General features: G+C 38.0%; 1 protein-coding gene across 2 annotated transcripts in view; it reads left to right on the forward strand.

Moving 5' to 3' along the window:
• WDR37 (WD repeat domain 37) overlaps positions 1-12,915 on the forward strand; it is a 54,252-nt gene that overhangs the window by 38,177 nt on the left and 3,160 nt on the right. For both annotated transcript variants that reach the window (XM_080385117.1, XM_080385116.1), the window contains 2 exons: positions 10,550-10,684; positions 11,378-11,492. In XM_080385117.1, the coding sequence (XP_080241243.1) occupies positions 10,550-10,684; positions 11,378-11,492 (250 nt within the window). The remainder of the gene's footprint in view (positions 1-10,549; positions 10,685-11,377; positions 11,493-12,915) is intronic.

The raw sequence follows: 12,915 nt of genomic DNA on the forward strand, positions 1-12,915 counted from the left end.
CAAAACAGCACCCAGGGCTCTTGGTGTGATATTGCTTATATGGTAAGTCTAGCTAAAACTCCTTACAGTTAAAGGTAATTTAAGGTATGAGGTTGTTTCCAGCATTGGTTATACCTGTAGTTTACAGGTATCACTGTAGTGCAGTTGATGGGGCAGGTTACCCCTGCTTGTCATGACACTCGGTATGAAATAAAGGTTACTTTGGAACCAGTAGGGGGAAAAAAAGCAGGGTTAGTTTTTACCCTTTAAGCTAAAGCTTCTAATTTGTACATGAGATAAGAAATTAAAATAAGGGCATAGATTACCATGTTCTGTTAAAACAGTAGTTTTGGCGTAACATTTTTAGTTGCCAGTTAAGACTTTTAAGTTTTTAAACTGGCTGGTGTGGAATATGAGCAAATGTAGTCACGGGAATCTACGTTACGGTGTTAACTTACCTTTCTGTTAATCAGAGCTTTAGTGCACAGAAAATGCAGGAGTAACTTTGGAATACTTTACCCAAGAAAACAAGTCTTTTTAAAAGGTTTTGGAATGTTTCAGAAACAAATCCCACCTTCCTCCTTCAGAACAAAACGTGGTTGTTAATCCGAGCTCAAAACAAAACCCACAAATATTTATTCGTGTTTCTGTTTTTTTTTTTAATTTGAACGTGTAGTTTGCATTATGACTCAGTTTCAGTATCTACTTTTTCATTTTCCCAGCTGTTGGCTAACCTATATATAAAATAAAACCTCTTTAAACCTGCCCTGCCCTGAGTTCCTCAGCTTGATAACTTACGTGGTGCATGATCATCATCCCTTATAAGTAGCCATGTTCTGATAGGAAATTAAGCTTAATTTTGTGGTCTGCATCCTATAATTGTTTCATGCCATAATTTTTGTACTCTACTTTTTCTAGAATGACTTGTAAAAATTGGAAGTTTTGTGACCGATTTCCATTGGTGCTTGCGTTTTTTTTTCTGAGCTGGTTAATTGCTTTGTCCCAGGACATTTTATCAGGGAAAGGAACATGACTGACATTAGCGTTTTTCTGTAAGTATGCTGAGACCAGACGTTGTTGGTCTGGGGAGATGGTGCATACTGGTAAAGCTGTTAGCTGGTATTTTGGCCTCTATCACTGAGACCTATAAACTATCAGGGAGTGTATTTTTTTTTAATGAATGGAATAGACCTTAGGCAACCTCTTTGGCCACTCTTGTTCCGGCTTTTAATTGTCTTCATATTTTTGTGTGTTGTATCATCTATCTCCATTTTGTTCTTTGAATGTATGAATTTCTAGTATTGACATAGGCTTTTTCACAAAATATGCTCTAATTAAGGGTCTCAAAACTGATTTTACTGTTTAATGGCTAAGGTTGTTCAGCGCTCTGTTTTCTCAAAGAGATGATTCTATTACGAAGATGAGTATTTCACTGAGGAATGCAGTCAGAGCAGAGATGGAAGTTCAGTGTTTTGGAATCAAGACATACTTTGAGGGATTTTATTTTTGGTCCATTATTGTGCTGCCTGTTGGCAAAATATTTTTAAATTACTCTGTAATCAACACTGTAACAATCTTCTCACATTAAGCAGCATAGAAGAAACTGTTTTATCTGTTGACTGGAAAATATGTACACACAGGACATTTTTTTTGGCTTCTATGAATGTCTAATTGAATAATTTGCCAAGTTTTTCATATTTTGATAGGCTGTTGGAATCAGTTCTCTAAATGGATGTTACAGCCATTAACGCTGATAATTTAAAGTCCTCAAGCATAAGTTTTAATAGCCTCTTCGAAGTAGGATCTGATGAATAGCTGTTCTAGAGCTCATAGAGCAGCTCTTTTTTTCCCCCATGTGTTTTTCACCAGGTCAACTCCGAACGCGTTAAACCCGTATAATTAGATGCCAAACATCTCAATCGTGAGGCCGGCAGGCAGGGCTTATTGTGTTGTAGCCCCAAAAACCTTACTCCATCCCCACGGTCCTTCTCACAGGAGAGCCAAACCATCACCGTGCCCCAGCGGTGCGTGGCCGGGAGTGCAGGTGTCCTTCCCTGCTGCCCGGCCTCTCTCCGGAGTGATGCTCCGCGCCCCTCCGCGCCCCTCCGCGCCGCAGGGACCGGGCAGCCGGCGGGGGCGAGCTGGGTGCCGGCCGCAGGCTCCCGCCCGGGGCGCAGCCATCCCGCCGAGCGGCGCGGTGTCACACCCGCGCCAGCAGGTGGCAGCACTGCCCTGCCGGCTGCGCGCCGCGGGACTGATTTTTTTCTTAAAAATAAGACTTTTGTTACAGGCTGATTCTATGTGCGTACCCATAGCAATTTTTATTACTAGTGCTGTTAATCCCCAGGCACATCCCTCTATGAGGTGTTTAACAGAGCCCTGGGAAAAGGTTACGTTTATATTATCATCCAGACACTTACTTGTTGCATGTTAATTAAATTGACTTCCTGAGTTAAAGCCTCCAAAAATTATACTGGGAACTCAAATTGCAACACCTTTTTCTCAGCAGATACCACTCTAAAATACATGTTTGATAATATATAGCACCTATTGAGAAATTACTGCATTTACAGGTTATTGATTAGAGCTCTTTAAGTTGAACTAAGGTTTTTCTGCAAAGAGCAAAACGCTTCTGGCATCTACATGGCAATTTGCATTCCAGCTTCACTTCTGCTTTTGTTTGCTGAGCCTTGTGCAGCCGTGTCTCGTTGGGGCTTTGAAGGCCATTCTTTTTCCAACGTGGTGACCTAGTTGAAAAACTCTGGCATTGACATGCTCTTGCATATGTGCTTGATGAGTGTTTCCATCTCTTCAAGTACTCAGCATGTGCTGAGGTCCGTCTTGATGCGTGGAGTCTTCTAAAATGTTCATTCTGGAAATCCTTACCATTTGTAGCTTAAAAAAAAGCCTGCACAGATCCACTCAAGTACTTTACAGATTTTATACATTGATTCTGACAATTTAGTAACACTGGAAATAAGTGAATCCCCTATTGGCATGCTTATTAGCTAATGACTTCATATACATCTTTTGAACCATACATTGATTTTCCTATCTATCTGTATTATGTTGTTGCTTATATGCAGCCGATGAGTTACCTGGTAAATATTAAAGACCTTTGTTTTGTTTAGTGACTGCCAAAGGTGCACAGTGGTTGGGCACATATTTCTTGAAATGCTTGAATAAAAATGTGCAGGACTTCCAAGACTGGACTTGCAAATACCATCCTTCAAAGAATAAAATGTTGTCTTCAGAAGCAGCTTTGGATTGCAATTCTTTAACGAATATCCTTTGCTAGTGCTTCTTGATCAGTATATAGTTATGCACCAACTTGTATTGCTGATTAAATGCATATTTGGCTTAAAAAAAAAATAAAAAATGAGCAGGCACTTCTGACCTAGCCAGAAAATATTACAGTTTGTTTATTTATGACTTCTCAAATTTACTGGTATTTGTAGCTAGATTGAGCCAGGGTGTCAAGCGTGAATGTGCATTAACTCTTGGATGTGTATTTTTGTGTTACTTTCTGGGTAAACTCAGAGAAAAAATTGCTGAAAGTGGATCTTATTTGTGACAAAGAGCTGAACAAGGTGGCTTATAGCACTTTCAGACTACACCATATTCCTTCTTTCACTCTGGTTGTGTTGTTACGAGATTGAAAGGGTAGGTTCCTGCTCATTTGCTGTCTGTATGTCTCTGAATATGCAGCTGGATGGTGAGTTGTGCTTAATCCTGAGAACTCTGAAATTAAAGAATTGCAAATATGTCTTGCTGCTTCAACTTTTCATCTTCAAACTCTTACGCTTGCTGGAAAATCTGAATTAAAAAATACTTAAGCAACAACTAATTAGGATGCTGGGCTGAATTCTGACATTTAGTGAATTGGGAATTAACGTCAAAGTGGCATTCTGTATCAAGAGAATAATAATTGCTTTAGTTTCGTGGATGCTCACGTTTGCCAAGGTCAGCTGGCGTACGCATATTCTTTATTCTGCAAGATTTAATACTTGTAATCTGATGTGTGTCTGTCTTGTTCTTGAAAGACCAAGTCATGGCAGGGGGGAAATGCCTTCTCTTCAGGCAGCAATGTCATTAGACATCCCTGTTGGAAAGTAGTCTTATTCTAGACATCCCCGATATTACAAGGTCACTGTTAGGTGTTCTTACTCAGCTACATTCTCTTGGTGAAGCTAAGGCATATCTAGATGTAATTCTAAAAATGCAAGTTTTGCACCTTTGACTAAAAGCTGTGCTAGGAAAGGGAGCCTTGTGCCAAATAAAATGTCACAAGGTGGGTGCTGTCAGTGGAGTTTGACCAGTTGAAAGCATCTGTTCTTTTCAAGATAGTCCTGTTCTGGCTTCAGCTATTGATGCCATCAGTGATGCTTTGTCTACCATTTTTCTGTTCTTTCTCATCAAAGAATGCCTTAGGCATTCACGGTGTATGGATCTCTCAGTCCAGGGTTTTTGTAAGAAATGCAAAATTTTTCTGATGAAACATACAGTTTTCTCCCCAAGCCTTACTGGTTAACTAGATGATTCTGATATTACTGTTAGTATTCCTACCTTGTTCTGTCTACTGTGGGTTTTTTTTCTCTTGCATTTCATTGAAAAAGGCCCCAAAATTGCCTTTCAGACACTGCTGTGATCCTACGTTTACATGTTAGGTATTCTTTATATGAAGATTATGGCCTGGACTGTAAGCTCTAGGGTTAGGTTTTTTTAATTTTGTGCTTCTAAACACATACCTGTAAAAATCTTTTTGTTTACATTTATTGCATACATGTTACAGAGCATGTTAAGGTTTCAGCAGTTTTCTTAAGAGTTGTTAGTTTTATTAGCTGATAGCTCAAGCATCTGGCTTCGAGTTTGTCTAACTTCCAATGCTGTTAGCTTCTTTGTGAGTCTGTTTCAGGACAGACTGGGGCCAGCATATTTTACATGCCTTCAACTCATCCAAGTTACCTGTCTTTTCTCTCTTGCACAGCTTGAATACTCCATTTTCTTTCCTAACCTTCCCCCAGCGCAGCACTGGCATGGGGTTGTTGAAGTGCTGAAAAAGCAATTTGAAAGATAATATTATTTGATAGTTTTGTTTCCTTTATGTTCTTAAACCTTTTCTGTTGTTACTAGCAAACTTCCTCATTGTAAGAATTGTTTCCCAATTAATAAAGAAATATAAAAATTTGAATGAACTACTCCTTTAGCTGTAAGAGTATTAAAATTAAAAGCCTGTAACTAAAAGAAAAGAAATCCTTTAGGTGTTTTAGTTTTGGGAATAGGGTATGTAACATACACAGTTAGACTGTGTCTAGCCACTGCAATGCTAGCCGCTAGAGTTTTGTCAGTCACTTTAAAAAAGATGTAGGCAATAAATCTGTATCCAGTTGCCTATGAGTGCTTTAAGCTTCACTGCAATAGATGGAGAGAATCTTAATTCCATTCTTGAATGCATGCACTAAAAAGTGCTATGTTGTTTTTTTTTTCAAATGACCCACAAAAGAGCATAGCCAAAGGCCTTTTCTTTGTATCCTGTTGAGTAGAGCATAATGTTTTATAGTGTGGTGGTGTTCTAAAGCTTACATAACATATGCAGCAATACTGCAGGGATAAATGGACCTTTTTTATCCCATCACAAATGTAATGGAATTGATTTAAAAAATATCTGCACCTTAACTAATTTACTAACTTGCCATTGAGCAATTCTCATAAAAGCTAGTTACTGTTTTCAGTCCTGTATCATTTTATTGTTTTAAGATGGTGACAAAAGGAGATACTGACATTTTTTTCTAAATGTCATGAAACACACATCTCTGGAATAGATGTTGTTTTAAATGCTAAAAAAATGACTTTTCAGTACTAACAGTTCTTTCTGAATTCCCCCCCCATCCTTCTTCAGTGTTAATTCCTTCATGTTTATTCTTACCGTTTCTCAAGCTGGAGGGAAAAAGCTCTGCTGATACTTGGAGATAAATCTACAAACAGAGTTTGGGAATTGTATGTTTAGCTTTTCCTGGAATCACATGCCTGTAGCACTTCTAAAACCTGAATGCACCATCAGACGTGGAGGTACTGGTATGCTCCTTACCTGGGACTCGTGTGGCCATTGCTATCGCCCTCTAAGATGGGCAAAGTGTTGCCCGTATCTGGAGGTTTTAAACCCAGGTTGTGGCTTCCTCTCAGGCTGCAAACTGCTCTGTGTGGGGATACACTTTGTTTCTCTAAAGGAAACTCTTGTGCAGAAAAGCTGTCCCAAATAAACCTTCCTTTAGGTTTTGTTCCTGAATTTTACTGCTTAAAATGAGAGGCATATTTAAACACTCAAAATTTGCTGTTTGACTAAATTTGGTATACACTGAATGAATTTATCTGAAAGCTCTGTTTTAGACTGTTTTCTCCAGAACTTCATCCCCCACAAAGTTTAATGCATCTGAGTAGATTAGATGCCTTTTCATAGGCACGAAAACATGTTGTCTCCCGATGTTCAAGGGTAAATCCCAGTGTAGGTTGCAAATCAAAATGGAAAGAGCAGTGTTAACTTTTCTGGTGTGTTGCCAATAAGGATTCTGCATCAGCATTTCATGGTCCAATGTTTTCAACATAATTTTTTTTTTTTTCCCCTTCCCCTATGTGTGAAATTTCAGCAGATTGTTATGCAAAACAGTTTTGTGTCTCAGTGTGACTGGGGAGACAGCTGTTCAGCCTAATGAGGAGTGCTAGCACTACAGTATTTCTGTTGATTGAGACCCACGGAGGGAGCAGGATGTTCGAGGCCAGGCAGCGGTGTGTGGTGAGGAAGTGCCACGCTGTCAGCTGGAAGTACACGCTCGGCTGCTCCCTATGACAAGATAAATGAGTTTTGCTGGGGTTTGGCGGAGGCTGAAGCTTTTCTGGAGAATAGTTGTAGCACACCAAACTCCCTGTGGGACCCATGGTTTGAAGTGTCATAAGACTGCTTCCTCTTCGCCAGTTTTTTTTTTTTTAATGTCCTACAATATCTGTCATCTTTTTGAGTTATTAAAAACCTAATGTCTTCTAGCATTCTATTAACACTGGGTCTGATGATCTTTTGTTGTCATATTAATGTAGCCAAGGGGATGTTAACCACAGTTCTAGCTGGGTTAGAACAAACTGAAGACTAGTATAAAAAGAAAGTAAAACTAGCCACATGAAAATATAGGAAAAAGTCTTTTAATTTTTGTGATATAGGTGGGGTTAGAGAGGCAGTATTTTTGAAAGATTATTTGTATATCAGCTCCTCTGCGAACTTCTTTCTTCCCACACAAACTTTGCTTCCCTTTGTTTTCACCTTCCCCCTTCAGCTGGGTTGAAGTTCTGTTTTAGTTTTTAAGTAGGAATTGGCCTTTCTTCTTGTTGCTATTTTTTCTTAATCTAAAAAAAAACAACAACAAACCAACAAAAAATGAGATGAGATGCATCTGTCTCACCATAAGAGATGCTCCAGTTTGGAATAACAGAGGAGACAAAGCATGAGCTGTAGTGCGTAAGAAAACCTATGAGCACAGCATTTGCTCATGTTTTCTTAAGTCAGTAGTGTTGTACATGTCCTTGATTTTAAATGTGTGTGTGTGTGGTGTGTGTTTGGTTTTTTTAAAGTATGAACACAGTATATTCCACTTAAAAAAAGATGACCAGAAAAACCAGCTGATCTTTACTCGGTTGACAGTCAAGTGTTGAGAAACCTCCCCACATTTGTCAGGTGTCTGAGAATGATGCTGCTTTTGGCCTTTCTAGACTTGGTGTTGAGTTACTTAAAACTTCTAGTCTTGCAGTCTTATTTTGAAAATGAGATACCCTTGAGGACTGAATTAGATGTATCGATATCAGTAGGTTCCCTTAGAAGAATAATGTTGCATATTTTTTAAGCATAATATCTAGGACTGTTACACAGTACATCCGTATGCTGTTTGCTTTGAACCTGTGACCAAAATTCTTGATGGGGAACACTGGGTTCAGTAAAAGGTACTTTTATATCAAGCCTTTGAATTCAAAGCTCCTTAAAAAGGCTGGTTTTATAGTCATGTGTGCTTTCAAGTAGTGCATACCCCAGTCTGCAGTGCCTTGCGGGGTTGACCTGTTGGCATGGTAGGCAGAGGACTAAGACCACTAAACACCTTTAAAAATGTCACGGAAAATGACCTGGCTGCCTTTCTATCTTTCCCAGTTGCCATACAGAGCTACGGCAGAACTTTATTGCATTTTTGTTTATCAAATTTTTTCTTAGTGTACCCAGTAATACCTGGATGAATAGTAACTGAAAACAGTACAGAAAAGGATTTTGTTTTCTTTTGAGTCTTTTTGTTTTTACAGGAATAGTGTTGCACTAACCTGGAGTTGGCATTTTGTTTGCATGGTGATAATTTTGAATTTTTCATTTGAGAAATGGTAAATCTAAGAAGGAGATAACTCTATGGCGTCAACAAAACTTAACTATGTTTTGACAATAAGTGATAAAGGAGAACCAATATGAGATCAAAGAAGCTAGAAAGCTTTTTAAAGTTGTGGAAAAAAGCATGCAAAATTGGAGGGTTATTTTAACACAGTTTCACAGCATACTCCCCCTGTAACTGGAATAAAATGTATGATGGGAAAACAGATTTCTGTGTTGGCAGCAGAGTACTAAAACACAGTATATTCATTCACCTGGAGCTTTCCTACGACTTGAATTCCTTGTACTGTTCTGAACAAGGAAGTCTCCCAATGTGTGTGCAAAGTATGGGGATTTAATAGCGAATTTTATACTTAAAAACATTGTTGCAAATGTGTTACAGCAATATAGAGCTCAGTGAAAGTCTGAAACATTTTACAGAGGTATTTTGCCACTTGTATAATGAACTAGTGAGGAGAGAAATGCAGATGTTGGTAAGTTTAACAGAGGTCAGGATGGTGGAAGACAGGTTTGGCGCTAAGAACATACCAATCCTATTTTGCAGTAACTTTGGCTACGTGAACGAGTTTTCTTCCCAAATGCGAAGGTGCCTAATGAAAGAGGCTAATCAGTTGTGGCCTTCATGTATGTTTTAACTTTTTGACTCCCGGTTCATAAAGTCCAGAAGCTTAGGTGAAGACCTCTTGGTTCTTACTGTAATCATCTCCCTGCTAGCTCAGCTGCACTCAAGTAATGCATTAGGAAACTTGGTATGATGAATAAAGTGGGCCTTCATCCTAATTAAAACTTAATTTGGTGTCAATTTAAATTAAAAGGCTTGCATAAACTGGTCCATTGTGACCTGGCTAGTGCTAATCTCAGTCAGCAGCTTGGATAGGACATGAATTCAGATTTCTGCAGGACAACCAAAGTGACAGTAACAACTGACAACTTAAATTAAAATTACTAAATTCTAAGAAATTGATGTGCATGACCCAAGTTAGAAGATAGTCATTAAATCAGATCTGTAGAAACAGAGTTGAGAAACCTGCCCTTGTGATTTTAGGGAGAGACAAAAATGCTTTTTTAGTACATTGTGTGGGCAGAGAATAACTGGTTTTGAGTTGGGAATTTGCACAGTATTAAAACGAAAATAGTACTACAAAAACTTTAATTAGTTAATATGATACAAAGGTAAAAGATTTTTGTTAAAAATCAGCTCATCGTCATGAGAACTGTTCATTCGAGCTCAGCAGAATGCTGTTCTTTGAAAATATAAAATACAGAGATAAAATTCTAAAATAAAATCCTTCATGTAATTTTTTTTGAAAGTAGTATGTTGCACTTCCAATGGCTCGAAATATTCTTGGGAGTCTTTCTCTGGCTGCCCTTGTGCTTTTTTAGACAGAATGGGTGAAATTTGAAGAACTGGTCATGCTTTGTACTACTACTATTTGCCATTTTTTTTTTTTTTAACTAGCTCTCAGACTTAGCTGCTTGTAAAATATGAATAGAAATCAAAATGAGAAATTATTAGATTGCTGTAGCTGTTGCTAGTGGAATCATACTGGAAGCTCTGCGTATGTATTACAGCATGTTTAGGTGTGCATGCAGAATAGCTTTAGCTATATGTCAGGTAGGTGTTTTGGATCTTTTCAGTGTCTGTGCTATGAATGACAAATGCCTGAGGTAGTTCTACAAAAGTCTTTGGATGGAAAGTGAAAGAACTTGACTCAGTCTCAAAACACTTGAGAGGAAGAATTGTACTGTATGCTACTAATTCAGTTACAGTTGTCTGATAAGCCTACTGGACATTAATACAGAACTTCAAAAGTTAATTAAGATTTCAAGATTGGATGTGTTTAACTCGTACTAGGATCAGTGGAATATGAGAGATGCCTCTGGAGTGGCTGTCCACTGTTGGGCTTCTTTTCTTAACACTTGGGCCAGTCACGCCTTGTTATACTTAAGTGACACAGCTTTCTGTAAGAATATTTTTTTTTTTAATTCTGAAGTACTCCTTTGGAGTTATAATATTTCAGGTTACTTTTTTTTTTAAAAAAAGGCAAGCTACATATTTTAAAGGAAACACAGGAACAGGAGACAGAGCTTTAAATCAGATGGCAGTTTAATAAAGAACTTTAGAGCTTGACATCTTTCTTTTTATTCCTGATTGTTTAGCACTGTGACATCTGCAGTTTTCACTGTGGGAGACAATGTTGTTTCTGGTAGTGATGACCGTACTGTAAAGGTTTGGGATTTGAAAAACATGAGGTCTCCTATTGCAACGATCCGTACAGATTCTGCAGTCAACAGGTAAGCACATCTCCGAGTTACTGTTTTTCTCAATTCACAGTTTTTAAAAATTAATTCTTAATTTCTTTCATGCATGTGAATGATTCAAAGCTGCCCCAAGGGGGGATTTAGACTGGATAGTGGGAAGCATTTCTTTACTGAGAGGGGTGGTCAAGCTTCCTTGAGAACAGGCTTCCTTGAGAGGTGGTCAGTGCCCTGAGCCTGGCAGTGTTTGAGGTGTTTGAGGACAATGCCCTTAACAACACACTTTCACTTTTGGACAGCCCTAAATTGTTCAGGCAGCGGGACTAGATGATCACAATGGGTCCCTTCCAATTGAAGTAGTCTAGTCTATTAATTCACTGCATATGCATTTAATTTTACTCACTAAAATTAAAGTTGAAGTTTCTGAGACTTTGAAAATGCCTGAAGTGGTTTTATAAAGCGCAGGAGTAGTCAACATTAATTTTCAGTAAATACGTAGTATTGCTTTGCTGAGATTTTTTTTTTTTATGCAGGATGCAGATATTAAGGCTGTTTGAGCATTTAGTACAATAGAAAACGCCTAAATAGTTTAATACTTTTTTCACTTGAGAATTTCAATCAGGAAAAAGTCAGCCGTATCACTTCTCACGAGCTTAAACCTGTACTGTCAGGTTCTATTTGCCAGGCTTACCGTTTTATACATAACCTACTTTTGTCTCTTCTGTGCAGGATTAATGTATGTGTTGGCCAGAGAATCATCGCCCTTCCACATGACAATCGACAGGTTAGGTTATTTGACATGTCAGGAGTGCGATTAGCACGCCTCCCTCGCAGTAATAGACAGGTAAGTGAGTATTTACAGCCTTAAAGTATGTCTGTTCTTCTTTCTTATCAGGTTAAAAGTAGAATTTGGTTTCTCCAGCTTAAAAGCTGAACAAATACTGAACGACATTGTTGTCTATACATATATGCTGTTGTTAGTTGCTGAGAATGACCAAAATGCAAATAAGTAACATATTTTGATTTTTTTAATTAGAATTGGAAATGATGTTTCAAGTGGATTTCGTCTTAATTTTTCTCCTTACTAAAGTGAAAGAGGTATCTGCTTTCTCTATGAAATGCAAAAAATGTGTAAAAGCATTTCAAATGTGTTTTAATGTCTTGGTGTGAATAGTGTCAGAAAAGTGACATACTATGAGGTTTAGTGTTCGGGATTTTTTCAGTTAGTGTTTGATTTGTTACATAATGAAACATAAAAGAAAAAAAGTAGGGGTCAGTTTTGTGATTTGGTGATAAATTTCTTTCCTTCCGTGATTTTGCACGTGTATTCTTGATATTTGTTACCACATACTAAACCATCCTTGCTGCAGCCATCAAATGTTGTGTGTTTGTGGTGCTTGGCATGGCAAGCATCACTAATGGAGCAAAATAAACTAAGTGAAATTAATTGGATTATACCACTTCAGTAGGCTTTTTTGGGTAGATTCAGCAGCTCTTGACAGAATTTAAGAAGGGGGTTTAAGACTTGTTTAGTCTTTTTTAGTCTTCAGTGTGTTGTTTAGTGATGATTTTTCTTTTTTTTTTTTTCTTTTTTTTTTTCCCCTTAATATTTCGATTCAGTCTGACACTACTGAAATCATGGCTTTTTTTTGTTTTGGGGTGGTTTTTTTTTGTTTGTTTGTTTTTGAACTAAAATGTTGGTCAGAAAGCTCCTTGGGGTGTTTTTGTTCCTATTGGACTTGAAGAATAGGTAAGGCATTGTGTTTCCTCAGTATGACATACCCCCTGCTGTAGTATTAACCTTTCTGAATTATGAATGTGATGGACACCTAATCTTACAGGTTTATGACAGAGTAGTTGCCAGCAAGTAGTTTTGTATTTTAAGATTGCTTTTATAAATAGAAATGCTACAATTAAAATTCATTTTGCTTTTGTAAGTAAAATGTGATTCGATAGCAAGCATACCTTGGAAAAATCAAAAGTTTTGATGCACCTGTTTGTGTGTTTCTCTCATTACGGATTTGGTGCTGGTGTTAGGGAGTCTCCTTGTTATAAAGATTTTTCCCTTGCAGGTGAAAATAACAGTGACCTTGATAATTTTCTAGTAGCGTTTGTAAAAACTAGCGTGAGCATTGGTTGTGCCACCTTGCACATTTGCAACTCAACCTTGCCCCATTGCAACTCAAAATGCAAACTTGCTAACTTGTTGACATGGAAGCTTTCAAAATATACTGTAAGTAATACTACTGCCTCCCGAAATGTTGCAG

Source organism: Falco punctatus, assembly GCF_963210335.1.
Source record: "Falco punctatus genome assembly, chromosome: 4".
NCBI lineage: Eukaryota > Metazoa > Chordata > Aves > Falconiformes > Falconidae > Falco > Falco punctatus.